Here is a 21472-nt window from a genome sequence, read left to right on the forward strand (position 1 = left end):
TGGTCGAGAATCGGCCACAAACAAAGGCTTCGCTCACCCGGATCTCGGCAAGGGTTTCGTGGCCCTCGCCGGTCACCTCTTGCCAGATTTAGGCAAGGGGTGGTCAGCAAAGGTCAACCTTACCCATGGCCAATCATTGGCCATTGTCAAGACCAACCATTTCGAAAAGGAAATGAATAGGGAGAAAAAGAAAAGAAAAACCGGGAACAGATCCAATAGAGATGGGTAGGGGTGTCAAAAATCGAACCGAAAACCGAAATCGAACCGAACAAAACCGAATGTCCGCACAATCGGAATTTGGCCAAAGGCCGGTGCTTTCGGTGAGGCCGAGGAAGTGAGGGGTCCGGGTGGTGTGGAGGTGGCGGATGCGGTCTGGGACGACGGAGAGGACCTCAGAGGCGCGGCGGAGGGCCTCGGCCTGGGGGGCTGTGAGGCGGGCTGAGAAGTTGCCGGTGGTGGCTCGGTAAGTGTAAAGGATCTGGGAAGGAGGGTCTAAGGGTGGGAGGGAATGGAGGAGGGAGGAGTACCAGTGGTGGTGGGTGGAGAAGAGGGAGGGCTTGTGGGAGGATGAGGCATGGATGATGAAGGTCTGCTGGGGCTGTGGGGTGATTGCTCTTGTGGGGTTGAGAGAGATGGAGTGATGAAGAGCACGAGGATGAGGAAGAAGGTGGAGGAGTGAGAGAGATTGGCCATGGATGAAGATGACTATTCTTCGATGAGGAAGAAGATGGTTGCGAGCGGGAAGAAGAGGACGACGATGAAGAAGAAGGAGAAGAGGACGAAGTAGAGGAGGAGGAGGAAGAAGAGGGGACCCAAAACCGAAAACCAAGCTGTGAATAAAAAGCGAAAAAAAAAAAGAAAAAAGAAGAAAAAATCGAATACCGAACCGAATCAAATCGGTTTTTCGGTTCGGTTCATATTTGGTTCGAGCGAGATTTGGTTCGGTTCAAGGGTGCACCCCTAACGGTTCGGTTCGGTTCGGTTTTTCAACAAAACCGAACCATTTACACCCCTAGAGATGGGGCGGGAAAAGTTTTGAAGTTCTTAAAAAAACTACAAAAATTGTTCACATTAACGGCTATGCCCCATGAACAGATGGTGCTAATTAGATCGCCGTGTCAGTGATGTCCAACCAAAATGGGCAAGAAGGGCCACATTGGAAAATGTCAAAATATTTAAGATTAAATTGGTATAATTAAAAATACTAAGACTAAATTGGCCGCGATACAATAAATTTAAAACTTTGTGGTCCATTATCCCTCTATTGTACAACCTTCAAAACCCTACCTTCCTATGTTTTTATATGTGGGGCGATTGAACTTGAAGATCTTTAGTTGGATGATTTAGTTATGTTGTCGTCGCATCGAGTCGAGTTCGGGGATTTTGTAAGCAGGGCCGAATACGATATACATTTCATAAGTATGATAATGGATTTGACCTAAAACATGGATACATGAGTTTGTCATCGAAAAGCTGTGACCAACCATCAAGTGCGGGAAAGTGTCAAAATCCCGTTGGTAAGAAAAAATGACCGGTGACTAAGTTTTTTCTAAGTAACATGTCAATAATTTCTCAACACCTATATGAAATTACACACTTTTTTTGTAGTTTGCAAAGTAGCAATTTTTGTAATAAATTACCAAATTTCATTTGCATAACTTACCATCAATTTCGAATTTACTAACTCTTATATAAATTACCAACTTAAATTAGAATGATTTGCCAACTTTTGTCAAACTAAAGTACTTGTTAGTTTTGCATTACAAATTCTCATTTGAGTTACTTTTCGATGTATATTTTTTATCTTTATAATTTATCAAATTTTTATTGAGTTACTAATGTTTTATTGGGTTAATACCATTAAAATCCTAAACTAGTGCCCATTAAATATTTATCCCAAACTAATTGAAGTTCCAAACTGATTTTTTTTTGGTTAAGACCAAAACTCTCTCTAAAAGTCTTTGTTTGGCTTGAGTGACCGGTCCATCAGGCTGATTTCACATAACAAAGATTCACCGCATTCACTTTACGTGTCTTATATTAGAACTAGATTGGGTAAAGATATGAATAAGTAGAAACAACGGGTAGATAATCCATCAAATTTTCAATTCAAGTTCCAAAAAGAAAAAGAAAAAGATTGCTCCATAACATTCTGAAACAGACCTAATTTGCGACTTGGCAAGGGCATTGATTGCTCGTATGCACAACAAAATGAACAGTACATCACATGAATTGTTCACTAAATTCGTGTACTTTTCCATCCCACATTTTCACATGAAAAATAGAAAGAAAGATGATGATTTCATAGTCCTTTTCCACTGTTTACCATGTAAGGGAAAGATAGCAAGAGCCCTGATTGTTTCTCACTAACTAGGCTTGAATATCTCCAAACAACAATATCAGCAAAGACCAACATTAACTTATGCTACGAACCCTATTGATGACTACGCTTTATTCTTTTCAATCCAGAACCTGACTTTCTTGATTCTAAAATTCCATCCAGCTACATTGAGAAAATAAAGTGAAGCGGAACATTCATATAAACATTGTGTGCTAAAATTCCCATAAACCCATCTTTTGCACTTGATTCATGAGCCCTGCAGGAAGTTGTCAACTCTGTTGTTTGCCGCCCTGGATAAGAACTTCATGCAAATCGGCGGCTTCACACCCGAGAGGGCGAGTACGGAGCTCGGCAGAGTCCATATGCCGTCCCCACAAATCAGTCCCGAGGCAACCGCTGGTCCAAATGCATCGGCCTTGGCCTTGTCGATCCTCTCCCACAAGTACAGAATCAGGCTACCAACGCACATGTCGATAGCAAAGTACGATCCCAAGTAAAACGGAATTGCCATGGCCATCGGGACCGGGATGAACCTGGAGTACTTCTTGGGGACAAAGTCCCTGATAGCATTTATGACTATTGCAGCCGCGAATAGTCCATAGCAGAGACTGAGGCAGTGTTTGGGCAATGACGAAAATCCCTCCACTCCCAATATAGCCATGCTCCGGTAGATGCTGGCATAAGGGGCGGGGTACGCGCTAGTCTTAAGACCTAGGTCCTTGAATGCCTTGTAGAACAGCCAGAAGACACAGGGAGATATGACACAGCCCATGGCTGTCCCAATCACCTGGCTCACAAACATGGACCGAGGGGAAGCCAGCGTCAGATAACCAGTCTTGAAGTCCTGAGTCAGATCGGAGGCTGTGGAGACGATGTTCATCATGACCCCGCAAGCGGCGAGGCCGGCAAGGACCCCGCCGTGGGACGCGCCGGCCCACGACCCAATCACGAAGATGGCGAGCTTCCCATAGGTCGACGCGAGGGACCAGTCTGTGAGCCCGCATCCATATGCATTGCAAAAGGCCAAGGTGGGGGCCGCGAGGTACATGACCAGTATGTGGTACCACTTGAGCTGATGGAATATGTGAGGGAGAGATATGATCGATATTATTGCGATCACAATGTAGCCTCCGATGGCGAAACTAGTGGGGATTTGGTCCTTGAGGAAGAGGCTTGTTCGGCGTTGATCATCAAAGGAGAGCTGAGGCGACTCAGGGGGAGAGCTGCTCGCGACCCTCGGAAGACTGTTTTTTCCTTTGACTTGATTAAACAAACCGACAAGGGTCCGGCTCAACACTTTACAGAAATTGTAGAGGCCGTCACCAAGGATCATGGCAATGGATATGAATACCTATTCATAAAATATCGCGTGTCAACGAAGAGGAGCATAGCAATAAAGATAAAGAGTTGAGCCGAGTTGAGCCAAGCCATTCTTCAGGAACGATTAACATTACCTTGTAACCTTGAATGCCGTGCATGTCGCCCGGATCTGGTTTAGGATACCAGTCGCCCTCTCTTTTCTCAATAAGAGGCCACATCAAGCCCCAAGACAGTATCCCACCAAGAAGCAGCGATATGTTAATGATGTAGGGGCAGATCATCCCGACACCAACGTACGTTGCAGAAAAGTCAAAGTAGAACCTGCATATATGCCCAAAGAATCACCTAAACAATTCCTCTGTTTACATTAGGCCTAGCTGAAATACATTCTAAATAGAATGAGGACAGAAATTTAATCTTCAGATAAATTGAAACCGCGTCTCATGATCACCTGTTCTCAAAAGCTCTCAGTCCCAACGTTGGAAAGTTTGCAAACCCACAGCCATCTGCAGCAGTGTAGAACCACTGGAAGAATCCCCACAAGAAACTGAATGAGAAGAATTTCCCCAGCGCTCTCACTTGTTTCCTGCACGATCACGAGAAAGCATGCCCATAAGAACAGGCAGGATCAAATTACAACAAATCTAATACACGCTACTAACTTAGCTAGCTTGGCTCCTTCCGGCGTGTGGAAACTGTTGATAAGATGAGCAGTCGCAGTGCCACTTGGATATGTCAATTTAAAATCGATGATCATGATCTGCGAGGAGAAAATATGATTATGCAAACCTGTAACTAAAGAAGAAATGATATCCATGTTCTGCTCTTAGGACCGTCAAATGTAATTACCTTCCTGAGAGGCACCACTGCCATGAGCCCCAGAAAACTAACAATGAAGAGGAAGCCAATCATCCATGCCAATGACAGTTCCTTGTAGTCATTCTCACCGGGGCCGCTCCCCAACTGTTTGGCAATGCGATCGCTCATTCCAAACAAATAGCTTCCAAAACCACCTGCTCAATTGAGATTGGAAAAGAGAGAGACGATGACGTAGAATGTTCATGTAGTTATTACAATCAAGTATATATCAATGAATGTAAGAGCAACATATGAGCAGCGTCCAACACTGTCATATTGTAAGAGACGCTTTCGCATAAACGTGAATTTGGTCCGGCAGATGAGCAAAGCCGTGGTCTTTTGACAAGAATAGAAGCAATTCATGTAGGCTCGAAACGATAAACAAATTAAACAAACCGGCTGATGAAAGGAACCTTGGAAAGAAACTAGGATCAGGTCCACTCTGCAAACTCTCGCAAAGCACTCTCCTATGGTATAGTATAATGTCAAGGGTACAATTTCGGCTGAATAAGATTCAGTCCAATTTCAACTTGGAATTTATCCTGGTGAAGCCGGCAATAGTCCAATCTCAGTATTCATGAGACATGAATTTGGTAAAAATTGAAACTTCACAGTGATATCTGCCAGACAGATTAATCTCCATAGATCACAGACTAACTGATTCAAAATAATATTTTCAGAAGTCGTAAAAACTCCTTCTTCATTCGATATAACCATACTGATTTGGCCCAACCAAAATAAAACAAGACCGATGCCAAAAAGCATAAGACATTTTTCAAGAATAATACAACACATGCGTCCGCAATCAACATCTACTAAAAAATATTGTTTGAGAAAGAACAAAAATGGTCTAAAAACCCACGATTAAGCAGACAAAAGAATTAAGAGCAGGCTAGTTTTGTTTCCAATAACTGCCCAAAAAAAAAGAAAAAAAAATTTTAAAAATGAAAATGATAGACTCAATTTGCTATTTTTTTTTGGTTAATACCACGAAAAATCCTAAACTGGTACATCCGTGATAAATTTACCCCAAACTAATTTTTTGACCATGAAAAACCCCAAAACTAATTTTTTTACCTCGAAAAACCTCAAACTGGTACTAATGACAATTTTACCTCAAACTAATTTTTTCACCACAAAAAACTACAAATTAGTACACATGTGACAGATTTAACCCAAACTAATTTTTTTTACCATAAAAAATCCTAAATTGGTAATCTTGTGACAAATTTACCATCCATTAGCAAATCGATTTTGGGTTTTTCGTGGTATTTAGCCTATAGATTTCCACGTGGACTTGTCATGTCACTATACCACGTCACTATGTGTCATCCACATTAACAAACTTAACGGTAAAATTTGACGGAAATTAATGGAAGGTAAATTTATCACATGTGTACCAGTTTGGGATTTTTCATGGTAAAAAAATTAGCTTGGGGTAAAATTGTTACAAATGTACCAGTTTGGGGTTTTTGGTGGTCAAAAAATTATAGTTTGGGTAAAATTGTCATTGTTGTACCAGTTTAGGGTTTTTCGTTATCAAAAAATTAATCTGAAGTAAAATTATCACGGGTGTACCAGTTTGGGGTAAAATTATCATACCGGTTTGGGATTATTCGTGGTATTAACCTTTTTTTTTTGTCAAAAGAACTGTTTTCCCTTTTTTTTCTTGGCTCAATTTGTATTTCTCAATGAAAACCAATTTTTTTCTATATTAAAAACCAATTTTTTTTTCTATTGTGGAATTAAAGGGAAAACAGCAACAAACAAATCTACCACATTAACGCACAGATCACAGAGTAGCTGAGATTTTCCCTCAGCAGACTCTCCAAGAACAGCAGATTCCCAGGCCACAAATCATACCACAAAACCAATCTTCCACTCTCTAATCAAACGAGACAACGTGATACAAGTCACACAAATAAAAAAAAGACAGAGCAAAATCATTTTTTTCAAGAGTAAAATGGGCTTGAAGTGGTCGTTACCGCTAAAGGTGATCCCAGAGGAGGCAACAACACAGGTCTGGATCACGGTGTTCTCTTGCCTCGTGAAGGGGACCTGCAACATCCCGGACTTCTCCAGCACTTTGGTCCAAGTCTTGACGAAGAAGAAGCCCAGGAGCCCAGCGGACACGTTCAGGGACGGGATGATCCCGGTTGTCAGGTTCAGCTTCATCACGATGAAGCTGAACAAGACGCTGAGCACGAAGCTCACCACGAAGGCCCTCACCGTCAGTTGTTGACTCCATGGCGGGACCACCTTGCTCTCGAACACCCTCTCCACCGACATCTTCATCTCTTCTTCCTCTTCCTCCTTGTCCTTCTTGTCATGCTCCTTGTTCTTGGGCTCGCCATCTGAGCCATACCCACTCTCTACCCTGTCGTCTCTACCCATTTTTCCACCAGAATTTCTCTCTTTTCTGACAGAGGAGGGGATCTTGGGTTGTGAATCTTTCTAGGAGGGGTATATATTTTTGTGGGTGTGAATCTTTTTCTTGTGGGTGGCTATACAGTGTAACAACCGGGCTATATATTTTAATTCTCTTTTTCTTGTTGAACACTTCCAAGTGAGGAAGTAATAGGGAAGGAATCAGCTATATGGAGGTCTTTTTGGTAATCAGATTGCGAATACGAAAGGCGTGATGAAGCATGAATGGAAACAAAGGGAGGATCCAGACAAATAGAGAGAGAGAGAGAGATTGACACTGGCTGTTTGTGGGCCGGGAGTCACAATCAACCTCCAACTCATATCAAGTTGTCTATTGGATTCTGATCTTGCCCCGTGATACATTCACCCTTGTGAGGTTTTTCCCCTGTTAAATGCGTTCACACTTCTCTTTTCTTCTTTTGCTTGGCTGTTTCGATTTCAGGGTATGCACACTGTATATCTTCTGGTCAATGAATGCGCAACAAGCATTCCGGGTATGAAAAGATCCACAGAAACTTAAACTTTGGTGGACTGTAGAACTCTCTTGCCATGCATACTGTGAATGGTCTCCATGTGCAGTGCTTCCCCTGATGGTCCATCTTGTAACTGAACAATCAGCTTAGCTATGCCCCAAAAAACATAAGAAGAAAGTCGTAATGACGTTAAATATCTCTCTCTTTAGAAAATTCAGATTCTTATGCCCAGTTTTCTGCACACCCCCAAATAATGCAGATCCCAGAAAGGAATGCAATTACACCAGAAAAGGTAGTTTCTCTTTTTGTGCCAAATTAACCACTATGTCCTTTCTTTTCTAATTATTTTTGCTGTATCTTGAATTACCAATTCATTAAGAGGTACCGAAGGCGAAGATTATACAACAAGAAAGAAACTTTCCACTCTGATTAAGCAGAATATCAGTTCTTATACATACCAGTGCAACTCAAACTGATATTCTTCCTGTGCAGTGAAAAGATGGATTTGCTAAACTGGCAGTTTTTCCTATGCAAATTTGGCATTGCGTTTATGGGTTTGGGATGTCATATATGCAACTGTTCACTCTTTGCAGCTCTCGTGCATATAGTCAAAGTGGTCATGGACAGCTCATGAACACCAAGTTGACTGCTGAGAGAAAAAGCTAGATGTGATTTTGCAGTGCAATTACAGCTATAGAGATGCCAAGGAATCTCGAGAATCTCCTGCACAATTTGTATTCACCTTTCTTTTTTTATCACAGTTTAATATATTTATTTCGCTTTCTTCATTAAATTTTTTATTGGCAAAGCTTCCAAGCAGAAGAAATTGATTCGAGAGATCATTTGAATTGTTTTCTTCTCTTCTATTTTCCAATGAGTATTCACAATCACAAGCAAATGAGTCCAAAGATGGCAACATCAGCATGGCTGAGGAAGCTACATATTTAATAAAGGGTTGCAATAAGCATAATCAATGACATGAATTCCTGCTTTTAGTTTTCTACACTCATGACATTATTAGGCATCTTTTGTCGTTTGTAAAATTGACTATGAGTAAATATTTTATTTATGGACTGAGGAATGTCATTACACAGATATAAAAGTCGATGATGCCATTTTCACACCTAAGATATCAAGTGTGAAGTGGAACAGCCAAGATAGTTGGCCACGAAAGAATTTTTAAAATAGACTAACGAGTGGACCACCATCGAATTCGGACGGTTATTCTTGTCATTTCGTATCTTCCTTAACTTATTTGACAAGGCTACAAATCAATTATTAAACAGTGTCATGCCTTGACATAAGAAGACAATATAAAGCACTCTATTAGGAGATAACAACGATATCATAACATCTCCAAGATATCATATAACATATATCGAGTTTGAGTTTTTCTCAATAAATTATTGTTCTGTTCTCGACATGCCAAATATGCTGCCCCTAATTTTGCTAGGCCGAATTAACGATATTAAAAAATAACGAGACTAACAACGCTCTTACCAAAGATCTACGCTTCGACACAGTTTCAATATGTTGTTGATCTCTCCTCTGTATCATTTATAAAATCGCTATATATGATTATTCATGTATATTGTTTATCATTTATAAAGCACCGTATGTTCGTACTATGCAAAATTGGTACATTAAAGAAGAAAAATATTTATTAGTTAAACATGATGAATAGATATCCAGAGAGCGTCGGTCGAAAAAGTCTTATCATATAAATTATTTCTTCCACTTTATGATGATATTTTGGGCCAGGATTTCAAAACAATGTGAAAATTGGATCACATGAACGTGGTTAAGATATCAATTCGAGGGGGAAGACAAGATGATCTCACATTGTCCTGATATCAAATCAGCATGAGATCATGATAGGGACGTAAATGCCTTGCAAAATTCATAAAATCAAATCGGCAAAAGGACAAGGCCCGAAGGGTCCATCTTGCCTGTCATGCTTAGGACTCCTTGCGTCCCCATTCCAAATCCCATTATTTTCATTGTCGTCCAATGTGGACGGGTATCGGGCATAGGGCATATATACATCATTGAAAGATCAATTTCGTCGTGGACATTGCGCAATGTCACAAATCGTAGAATTTTCATGGCGAATATATTGACTTTCCCATAACAATAATCGATTTATGATATTCATGGAATGGTGGTGAAGGGTGGGGCACTATAGATGCACTCAATAGTTTTTTCATCTTTTTTGTTGAAAATTATGGATACGAATTTATCCGATGACGCCGCTATCTGATTGCAAAATTGAAACGTCAAATTCCGTCACTCTTCATAACCCCCCATTGACCCGATTCTAATTTACCCGGAATTAGCGGACCCTATGGTCAGAAAAACGATACTAATAGTATAGTTGACTTACATTCATTATGTTTAGCCTCTTTTTTTCTATTCATGTGCAAGTGTGGAAGAGGGAAGCCCAGTTGACTTGAACATGCAATGACTAATTTACTTTCATCATGCATTTTCCCAAATTATTTTAAGAGCTACCCATCACTAGAAAGGGCACGAGGAATTATTAAATTTTATTTTTTCAACTTTCTAATAAAGTGAATCTGAAGATTCAATGGCTTGTTTGGGTAAGAGGAATGTTACTTAATGATTTCTCTTTTATTATAAAAATTTGAATCTCTTACGTATTTTAGATATGTTGATACGATTGGAGGGTTATACCATCCGTACTACTGGCCAAAGAGTACACACACGCATACGCGCGACGAATAAAAATAATTTTTTTTTAGAAAAGAAGATGAAGAATGGATTATTTTCCAATAAGATATTCGTGCTTGCTTTAGGGTGAACAACAAATTATCGTTATATTGGTGATCTAAAGATATAACACCTAAAATAAGTATGGTGCAGTCGAATATTTGTTTGAGGACTAAGGTGAACGAAGTCACTAAGTCCATTTGTAAGCAGTCGGCTTAAGTGGGCACAAATCATAATATTAAGTAACCGATAACCATGTCAATCATGAAAACGGATGCCGTAACTTTTGTCATAAGCCGTAGTACCATCGAGACATCGGCTTACGACAATATTTAGATGATAAAGAGCCACACTTCTCAGCACGGTTACAATTCGGCCACGATATGCTTATGCTAAACACAAAAGCATGTTCACTGTGTCTTTTCAAGGACTAGGAAGATACTATTCCAACTCTCCACCATACCTAACCTTTGACAAGTTTATTTGAGAAGACATCTTCATCACGGCCAGAGAGAAAGTTCCGTAGTGGGAATTTGACTCATCAAGATTCTCCAAACTCGTTGGTGAACATGTGCTGCCTTCTTTTTGATTATGGCTGAGAAAGGTGTTTCGGAGGAGATATGGATAATCGCAGGTGGACTAGACCTTTCAGAGCCTTTTGGAATTGGTTCTGCTTGTCTACTTCTTTATCGACCAAGAGAACCATAAAATGGAAATTTGAAAGCAGTGGGGAATATTTGCCTACTTGGAGAGTGCATTACGGGTTGTGCAACATCTTTCCCCCGTTCTAGGGAGCCTGATTGAGGGAAAAGTGCCAAAAATATCATAAATTTATTGCATTAGTACTATTTTGACCATAAATCTTTTAATTTGATCAATTTAGTCCTAAATATTTTTATGTTGATACCAATTTAGTCCATCCGGCTAATTCATTTTGTAAATCACTAACGTGGATACCGATGGTCCTACGTGGCATGACCGGTGCTGAGGCCGGCGTTTTAAAAAAAATTTGATATTATTTTTTTATAATTTCTCTTCTTCTGTTTTTTTCTTTCCCTTTCCTTTATGACAGGGACCAAGAAGAAATTTTTCTATGAGGATCGTTCAAATTAGCCAGTCCTAGAAGTCCTTTTTCCTATGACAATTGATAGAGACAATGTCGACAGATGATACAGTCGATATCTTCACCGTGGCTGCATTATACTCGCATTCAAATCGCCCATTTTTGGGCGCAATGACAGAATTGGGTTTAACTTGAGAGTATCAAATAAATTAAGGAAAGCGACACGAAAAATCATGCTTAATTTTGCTTTTTGTATATAGAAAATCGAATATTAACGGCTGTTAGGGTGTCGATTATTAGAGGTGATCATGGTGGATCGGCCAACGAGATCTGCCTAGGTGTGTCATGTGTGAGTTCCGAAGGGAACATAAATGGGTCCGGGCTGAAGTCTTACATAGAAAAGTCCGGCCTGCCGTATCGAGTCTTGAGCCTAGATAGTTATAACCTACATATTATAATTTAGGTGGAAGTTTAATGACAATTTCACATTTATTTTCACCAAAAGAAGTAAATCAAAGCAAATCAACTCCGTGCCTTTAACTTTCACAAGGCAAGTTTTAGAGATAGATCTTAAAGCACGATGTATTTTCAAAATTGACTTTGATTTGACATCAGGATTGTGCTACTTTACATTCCTTAAGTCTGAAAAAAGACATGCATTTCTTACCGAAGGGCAAAAAAATGTACATCGACGCTATGTACAAAAATGGCGAAACCTATACAGTCAGAGAAAGTGATAAAAGTAACAATAATTACTAAGAAAGTTGCAAAAAGAAGTGTAAATTGTATCCTTCGCGTTATTTTCTTTTATTTAGGTGAGCTCCTAACTAAATTTCCTGATTTCACGTCTGTCAATGACGAAGACAACACCCGGGCAGTTAACTAGCATCTTTTGGACAGGAATAACTCGTAATCGGGTTGTCGATTCACCCATGCTACAATCTCCTCTAGTGACAACTGCTGTGGCCATCAGCAAAGCTACCTGCTCAAGCGTCTGTCATCCAAATGCACTTACCAACCTTCAAGTGCCAATAAGCATCGAAATCCCGTCGGTAAGAAAAACGACTGGTGACTAATTTTTTTTTCTAGATAACTTGTTGATGATTTATCAAAACTTACATGTAATTACAGACTTCTTTTTTATAGTTTGCAGAGTAGCAAATTTTGTACTAACTTTACCAGCCTTCATTTGTGTAACTTACCATTGTTCTCGAATTTTGCTAACTCTTATATGAATTACCAAACTATTTGCCAAACTAAAATACAAGTTAATTTTGAATCATCGACTCTCATTTACCAAATTTTTATCGAGTTACTAATATTTTATTGGGTCGGTACCATTAAAAATCTCAACCTAGTACCCCATAACACATTTATCCTGAACCAACTAAAGTTCCAAACCAATCTTTTATTTGGTTAATACCACGAATCTCGATAAAGATCTTTGTTTGGGTTGAGTGACCGGACCGACATGGGTTGTTACTCCATCAAATTTTGAATTAAGTTCCAAAAAGAACAAGAAAAAATTGCTCCATAACATTCTGAAAAAGACCTCATTTGTGACATGGCCAGGGCATTGATTGCTCGAATGCGTGACAAAATGAACAGAACATCACATGAATTGTGCACTTTAATTCGTGTATTTGTCCAACAAAGGGAGGATCCAGACAGATAGAGAGAGATTGACACATACGAAGTTGTCAATCAACCTCCAACGCAGGCGAAGTTGTCCCTTGGATTCTGATATTCACCCTTGTGAGGTTTTTCCCCTTTTAAATGCATTCACTTTTTTTTTTTTTCATTTGTGCTGTTTCCCTTTCAGGGTATGCCCACTGTAGATTTTCTGGTTAATGAATGCGCAACGAATATTTCGGGCAACCAAATGAAATGATCCACATGAACATTGGATCTACGCCTGCTTCCCGGATGTATTGGCTCGGTTCTCTTTCATTAGGAAAGAAAAAGAGAAGCAATGAATGGCTCTTAAACTTTGGTGGACTGTAGAACTCTCTTGCCATGCATACCGTGAATGGTCTCCTTGTGCAGTGCTTCCCCCGATGGTCCGTCTTGTAACTGAACAATCAGCTTAGCTATGCCCCAAAAAACATAAGATGAAAATCGTAAAAACGTTAAATATCTCTCTCGTTAGAAAATTCAGATTCTTATGCCCACTTTTCTGCACACCCCCAAATAATGCAGATCCCAGAAAGGAATGCAATTAAACCCGAAAAGGTAGTTTCTCTTTTTGTGCCAAATTAAACATTATGTCCTTTCTTTACTTATTATTTTTGCTGTATCTTAAATTACCAATTCATCAAGAGGTATCTAAGGCAAAGGTTATATACAACGAGAAAGAAACTTTCCAGTACATACCAATGCAAATCTAACTGATACTCTTCATGTGCATAGCAAGAATGGATTTGTTAAATTGGCAGTTCTCTTCTATGCAAATTTGGCATTGCGTATATGGATTTGGGATGTCATATATGGAACTGTTCACTTTTCGCAGCTCTCATGCATATAAGCAAAGTGGTCATGGACAGCTCATGAACACCAATTACAGCTATGAGATAAAGCGAGATGTGATCTTGCAGTGCAATTACAGCTATTGAGGTGCCAAGGAATCTCGAGAATCTCCTGCACAATTTATTTCGCTTTTTTTTTGTCACAGTTTAATATATTTATTTCGCTTTCTTCATTGGCAAAGCTTCCAAGCAGAAGAAACTGTTTCGAGAGATTGTTTAAATGGTTTTCTTCTCTTCTAATCTCCAGTGAGTATTCACAATCACAAGCAAATGAGTCCAAAGATGGCAACATCAGCAAGGCTGAGGAAGCTACATATTTGATCAAGGGTTTTGCAATAAGAATAATCAATGACGTGAAGCATTCTCTACGAAGGGTTTCAAGACATTATTGGGCATCTTTTGTTGTTTGTAAAATTGATTATAAATAATTATTTTATTTATGGACTTTGGAATGTCATTACACAGTCAAAAATCGATGATGGCATTTTCACACCTAAGAAATCAAGTGTGAAGTGAACCAGCCAAGATAGCTGGCCTTGAAAGAATTTCTTCAATAGACTAATGAGTGGACCGTCGTCCAAGAATTTGGATCGTTATTCATGTCATTTCGTATCTTCCTTAACTTATTTGACAAGGCTACAAATCAACTATATATATTGCATTAACAATGAGTGAATAAAATGTCGATTCCACATCAAACAGTGTCATGCCTCGACATAAGAAGACAATGTAGAGTGATATTATAACATCTTCAATATACCATATAACATATATCGAGTTCGATTTTTTCTCAATAAATTATTGCCAAGCTCTCGAAGTGCCAAATACGTTGCCCCTAATTTTGCTAGGGTGGACTAACGATATTCGAAAACAACGAGGCTAACAATGATTTTACTAAAGATCGATGCTTCAGCACGCTTCAATAATGTTATTGATCTCTTCATCGCATCATTTATAAAATTATTGTATACGATTGTATATATGCATTGTTTATCATTTCTAAAGCACCGTCTATCCGTACTATGCACAATCGGTACATTAAAAAAGAAAATTATTTATTTATTAAACGTAATCAACAAATATCCCGAGAGCATCGGTCAAAAAGTCCTATATATAATGTTGTAAAATAAAATTGCTTCGAATCAAAAGAACAATCAAGTCGGACTTTGAGGCGTGATATCACTTTCCTTAAGGATTTATTTCCCCACAATTGTTGCTAATGGTCACCGGCAAAAATCCTCCAGGATACAACAAAGTCTCAAAATGAGAATACTAGATAGCAATTCTAGTATTTCTTTAAGGTCTCTCTAGGAAACAAAAGAAATGATGGCTGTAGTTTTCGAAAGAAAACTTGAAGAAATTGATCTATGTTTTCTTTCTTGCCAAAAACTGACATATATAGAAATCGGTCTTAAAGAACATTGGCAACTCTTCACGAAAGGTTGCAAAGCTAACAAAGATATTCCTTCGGAAAAAGTTGCAAACTGAATAGATGCAACCCTTAGGAAAAGATTGAAAACTGAACAAGTATAATCTCCAAAAGTTGTCTTGGAAAGACACATGTAAAATTTGGAATTAAATATATATATATATATATAATTCCGAATTTTCATAATTTCGAAAATTACTTAATAAACAAAAAACAACCTTTCAACTAATAAAAATTAATAAGATAACCTTACGAAATAAAATAAAAATATAAAGGGATTAGTGCTAATTAAACCGCGGCCGCGCAAGTGTGCCAAGTGCCAAGTGCGCCTAATAATCGCGCAATTATTCGCGCACCCGCACGCGGGTATTGTGTGGACTAGCACACACCCCATTGACTTCACTCTAAGGAGTAAGAAGATATTCACAGTTATAAAGCGGCCCACTTTCTCAAAACTTTCCTATGTGGGACAAAGGAAAGAGCATTATTTTGTTTGTTTTACAAACAAACATCCAACAATCCCCCACTTTGTTTGTAAAACAAAGATTTCATGAATAAAACTTATAAAAAAAAAATTAACCATACAGCCAAGATTTCGGTGAGATTAATATACATGCATAAAGGTCTCTTTCGAGTTAAACCTTTACTTAGTGCAAGTATCTCAAAACTCTATCAAAGGGACAAGTAGCTCGGCTTTAAACTTGTACTTTTAAATAATAGAATCGGACATACCGCACATATACTAACCTCTTGTTTCAGCGAGAAGTTCTATATTACTCCGCACTATTATGGCCTTGTGCTTGATCCTGTTTCATGAACTCTCTAGAAAGCAACCCAAACTTTCGTAAGAAGCGGCACCACTTCTAAGCTCATATAGGTGAAGTATCTACCATGTGTTTCTGTTACTATTAACACATTACAAGTTTGTACTATACTTCATTAAGAATTCAATTCATCCTCTAAAACGTAACAGACGATACTAACTTCTCATATCATGGCTAGCATTAGTATCAAACAATCACATTCAGTAACTTGTTCTTACCCATTAAACCTTGTAACTAGTGATATTCTAGAAAAAGGTTGGGTTACCATTACTGGTGATTTTAATTAAAGGGTTTCAGCCCCATTTCTTTCGAGGTTGTAGTTACCATCTGTCTTGGTAAAGCCTTTGTAAAAGGATCAGCTAAATTATTACTTGACCTCACGTAGACAATTGTTATGGTACCATCTGTAATCAATTGTCTCACATACTCATGTCTTAGGCTAATATGTCTAGACTTACCATTATAAGTGCTACTATAAGCTCTTGCTAAAGTAGCCTGACTATCACAATGAATAGAGATAGGAGGCATAGGACTAGGCCATAATTTTGATATCCAACAACAAATTCCTAATCCATTCAGCCTCTTTCCCAGTTGCCGCTAACGCAACGAATTCGGATTCCATCGTTGAGTGAGTTATACATGTTTGTTTCTTGCTCGCCCAAGAAACAGCACCTCCGCCGAGTGTGAAAATCCATCCAGAAGTGGAATGTTTATCACCCACACTTGTAATCCAACTAGCATCGGTGTATCCTTCTAATACAACCGGATAATTATTATAGAACAGACCTAAATTTTTAGTTCTCTTAATATAACCAAAAATTCTGGTAATAGCCCTCCAATGTTCTATACTTGGATTACTAGTATACCTACTCAACTTGCACACAGAATGAACAATATCAGGTCTAGTACAATGCATCGCATACATTAAAGACCCTATAGCACTCGCATATTCAAGTTGTGCTACCGCTCTACCAGTATTATAATTTAACTTAATACTGGAATCAAATGGAGTACTTATTTCCTTGAAACCAAGATGCTGAAATTTATTTAGCATTTTTTCAACATAATCACATTGGCTCAAAGAATAACCCCCACCATGCTTTTTAACTTTAATACCTAAGATAGTATCTACTTCACCTAAATCCTTCATTTTAAACATGGAGGTTAGATACTTCTTAATCTCAACTATTCCAGTCATATTTGTTCCAAAGATAAGCATATCATCAACATACAAGCATACTAAGACACCATAGTCTTTAGTGAATTTAGAGTATATACACTTATCAGCATTATTGTGGATGAAACCATTAGACAATATGACCGAATCAAATTTTTCATGCCACTGCTTAGGAGCTTGCTTAAGCCCATAAAGAGACTTCGTCAATTTACATACTTTCCTTTCATTTCCAAGAAGAACGAAACCCTCTAGTTGTTCCATGTAAATTTCCTCATTCAAGTCTCCATTCAAGAAAGCAGTCTTGACATCCATTTGATGAACACAAAGATCATAAATGGAAGCTATAGCAAAAAGAATTCGAATAGAAGTTATACGTGCAACAGGAGCATACGTATCAAAATAATATATTCCTTCCTTTTGTCTATACCCTTTTGCCACTAGTCTAGCCTTACAAGCTTGGATAGAACCATCAGAATGATATTTTCTTCTAAAAACCCATTTGCAACCAATAGGCTTGGATCCTTTAGGTAAGTCTACTAATACCCAAGTATTATTGGACATAATTGAGTCAATTTCATCATTTACAGCTTCTTTCCAAAAAGAAGCATCTCTAGAAGACATAGCATCAACAAAGCTTTTAGGATCGTCTTCTAAATTTAATACTAAAGGGTATTTATTTACCATGTTATTATCTCTGTCTCCTTCAACAAGGAAAACGTGAGTAATATAATCTGGACCTAAATCCTTAGATTTTCTTGCTCTAGAGCTTCTCCTCAATTCAGTCATGTCTCTAGAATCATTTGATCCTTTCTCTTGAGAATCTACATGAGTTTCTATAGGTCTTGAATTATTTTCAATAATTTCAGAACCTGTAGAACATTTGTTCTTAAAGAATTCAACATCTCTCGATTCTACAATGACATTGGATTCTAAATCAAGAAGCCTAAAAGCTTTACTGTTTTCAGCATATCCAATAAAGACACTTTTGATAGCTCTAGGACCAAGTTTAGTTCTTTTAGGGTCCGGTACTCGGTAGTATGCCAAACACCCCCACACTTTAACATATGACATGTTTGGTTTTCTACCTTTCCATAATTCATAAGGGCTCAAGTTATTTCTCTTAGATGGTATTCTATTATGAATATAACATGCAGTAAGCAATGCTTCTTCCCAAATATTAATTGGTAGCTTTGAATTCGAAAGCATACAATTAACCATTTCTCCGAGAGATCGATTTTTCCTTTCAGCCATACCATTTTGTTGTTGAGTGTATGGTGCGGAAACTTGATGAATAATACCATGTTCTTCACAAAGTGAAGAAAATTCATTTAAGAAATATTCTCCACCTCTGTCTGAACGTAGAACTTTGATTTTCCTTTCCAATTGATTTTCTACTTCAGCTTTATATTTCTTGAACATGGTGAAAGCTTCATCCTTCGATCTCATGAGATAAACATATAAATACTTACTGCAATCATCCACAAAGGTAATGAAATACCTTCTACCGCCACGAGTTATCATTCCATTGAATTCACATATATCTTTTTTTTTTTAAATCCAATAAACTCGAATTTCTTTTCACACTTGGAAATGGTTTCTTAATTAATTTAGACTTAGCACATATTTCACATTTATCAAATTCGTCATTGAAATTTATCAAGCCTAACCTTTTCATATTCTTTAAATAACAAATATTGATATGTGCCAACCTACTATGCCATAAAGATAGAGACTCAACAATATAAATAGAAGTAGCGATATTATTATTGATACTCAATTGATACATGCCATCATTGGCATAGCCCTTTCCAACAAATAGCCCATTCTTCGACAGGATAACCTTGTCGGATTCAAACAAAACCCGAAACCCCCTTTTACAAAGTAAATCAATAGAAACTAGGTTTTTCCTAATTTCAGGTACAAACAACACATTAAGAAGAGTTATCTTCTTTCCAGAAGTGAAATCTATCTCCACCGTGCCTTTGCCAGCAACCTTTGCAAGAGCATTATTCGCCATCAGGACCTCTTGAGCATTTGTGTCGACAGTCTCTTCAAATTGCTTGAACAAATATTTGTCCTTGCACACATGAACTGTCGCTCCAGAATCTAACCACCAACCGGATTGGACAGTGGCAGAATTGATCTCAGAAATCATAGCCATCGAACCATTGATTTCAGCAATGTTCATATTTGAAAACTTGGTTGAAATCATGGCCACATAGTTCTCTTCAACCAAATTTGCATCTGTCTTCACCGTTGGAATGTTCTTGTCTTTTGATATGCTCTTGCGGTGAATGCAGTCCTTGGCATAATGTCCCTGTTGCCACAAACAAAACAACAACCCTTCTTCTTCTTGTGTGTCTTCTTAAATGTATGCCCGTTCTTTACTTTAAAGTTCTGGCCGAATTTTCTTTTTCTCTCCACAGCATTTACCTTGGAATTATACAAAACAGAATTATCACGTGTACGTGACTCTTCCTCAATACGAAGATGTTTCTGTATTTGCTCCAAGGTGAAGTCCTCCGACTTATGCATCAGCCTTTTTCCGTAGTCTTTCCAAGTTGAAGGCAATTTTGCAATAATTGCTCCAACTTGAAAGGTTTCTGGAATTTCAATTTTGAGGGCACGAATTTTGTTGACGAGCACTTGTAATTCGTGGACTTGTTCCATCAAGGGCTTAGTATCAATAAACTTGAAATCGAAATACTTTGCGATTAAATACTTATTGGTACCTTGCTCCTCCGCTTTGTACTTGAATTCCAGTGCGTTTCAAATTTCTCTGGCTGACTTCATCTCAGTGAATAATTCATACAATCTATCAGACAGTGTATTCAGAATGTGTCCACGACATAGCAATTTGTCCTCCTCACGTTTCCTCTTTTCCTTGTTAATCCTTTCAACAGCTTCCGCACTTGGCTGTCCTCCCTCAGTAGTAGGCTTCGGATCTTCAATAGGCGCCAATTTTGGATCCATAATGTAGGATATCTTCAGGGTAGTGAGAAGGAACATCATCTTGTCCTTCCAGCGAGCATAGTTGTTCCCATCGAACCGATCCAGTTTGACCATGTCTTGGTTCATGATTTTGATTGTCTCCGACTCCATTGTTGAACAGAAATAAATCCTTAAGATTGTTGTAAAATAAAATGGCTTCGAATCAAAAGAGCAATCAAGTCGGACTTTGAGGCATGATATCACTTTCCTTAAGGATTTATTTGCCCCACAATTGTTGCTAATGGTCACCAGCAAAAATCCTCCAGGATACAACAAAGTCTCAAAATGAGAATACTAGATAGCAATTCTAGTATTTCTCCAGGGTCTCTCTAGGAAACAAAAGAAATGATGGCTGTAGTTTTCGAAAGAAGACTTGAAGAAATTGATCTCTGTTTTCTTTCTTGCCAAAAACTAACATATATAGAAATCGATCTTAAAGAACATTGGCAACTCTTCACGAAAGGTTGCAAAGCTAACAAAGATATTCCTTCGGAAGAAGTTACAAACTGAATAGATGCAACCCTTCGAAAAAGATTGAAAACTGAACAAGTATAATCTCCAAAAGTTATCTTGGAAAGACACATGTAAAATTCGGAATAAAATAAATAATAAATATATAATTCCGAATTTTCGTAATTTCGAAAATTACTTAATAAACAAAAAACAACCTTTCAACTAATAAAAATTAATAAGATAACCTTACGAAATAAAATAAAAATATAAAGGGATTAGTGCTAATTAAATCGCGGCCGCGCAAGCATGTCAAGTGCTAAGTGCGCCTAATAATCGCGTAATTATTCGCGCACCCGCATGAGGTGGTGAAGATATCATCGATTCGAGGAAGAAGGAAGACAAGATGATCCCCCCATTGTACTGACAAAATAGTGGAAGCATGAGGTGGTGGTAGGGACGTTCACGCCTTGTAAAATTCATAAAATTAAATCAGTAAAAGGACACCACGGCCCAAAAGGGTCTATCGATCTATATCGCGCTTGGGACCCCGTGCATCCCCCATTCCAAATCACATGATTTTCATTGCAGGCCAATTTGGACGGGTATATATACATACAGGGTAATATGACGAAAAATTCTAAATTAGTATACTTACGATAAATTTACTCCAAACTAATATTTTGATCAAGAAAAATCTCAAACTTGTATACTCGTGACAATTTTACTCTCTGTTAGTTTCCGTAAAATTTTACCATCAAATTTCTAAGTTGGATGACACGTGACAGTTGACGGATGTACTAGTTTGGCGTTTTACCCTTCCTTTGTCACAGATATACCATTTTTTGATTTTCCGTGATATTA

At 38.2% G+C, this 21472-nt stretch overlaps 1 protein-coding gene across 1 annotated transcript; it reads right to left on the reverse strand.

Annotated features, from left to right (window-relative positions):
* Positions 1–2282: 2282 nt before the first annotated feature.
* On the reverse strand, positions 2283–7138 carry LOC115676043 (probable metal-nicotianamine transporter YSL7). The gene is made up of 6 exons (XM_030598899.2): positions 6505–7138; positions 4511–4674; positions 4324–4421; positions 4113–4247; positions 3796–3982; positions 2283–3692 (listed from the first exon to the last, which is right to left on the reverse strand). The coding sequence occupies exons 1-6, from the start codon at positions 6911–6913 to the stop codon at positions 2589–2591; spliced, it is 2097 nt and encodes a 698-aa protein (XP_030454759.1). The 5' UTR covers positions 6914–7138; the 3' UTR covers positions 2283–2588.
* Between the last annotated feature and the right edge of the window lie 14334 nt (positions 7139–21472).

Source organism: Syzygium oleosum, unplaced genomic scaffold (assembly GCF_021117445.2).
Source record: "Syzygium oleosum isolate NSW1041296 unplaced genomic scaffold, Sole_v2.1 Sole_v2.01, whole genome shotgun sequence".
In the NCBI taxonomy this organism is placed as follows: Eukaryota; Viridiplantae; Streptophyta; class Magnoliopsida; order Myrtales; family Myrtaceae; genus Syzygium; species Syzygium oleosum.

Excerpts from the sequence above, each read along its gene's own strand:
- LOC115676043 (XM_030598899.2), bottom strand. The coding sequence starts at position 6,913 with ATGGGTAGAGACGACAGGGTAGAGAGTGGGTATGGCTCAGATGGCGAG. Across the intron at positions 4,675-6,504 it reads CTCTGGGATCACCTTTAGCG|GTGGTTTTGGAAGCTATTTG; the intron begins GTAACGACCACT and ends TCAATTGAGCAG. Across the intron at positions 3,693-3,795 it reads ACGGCATTCAAGGTTACAAG|GTATTCATATCCATTGCCAT; the intron begins GTAATGTTAATC and ends TTTTATGAATAG.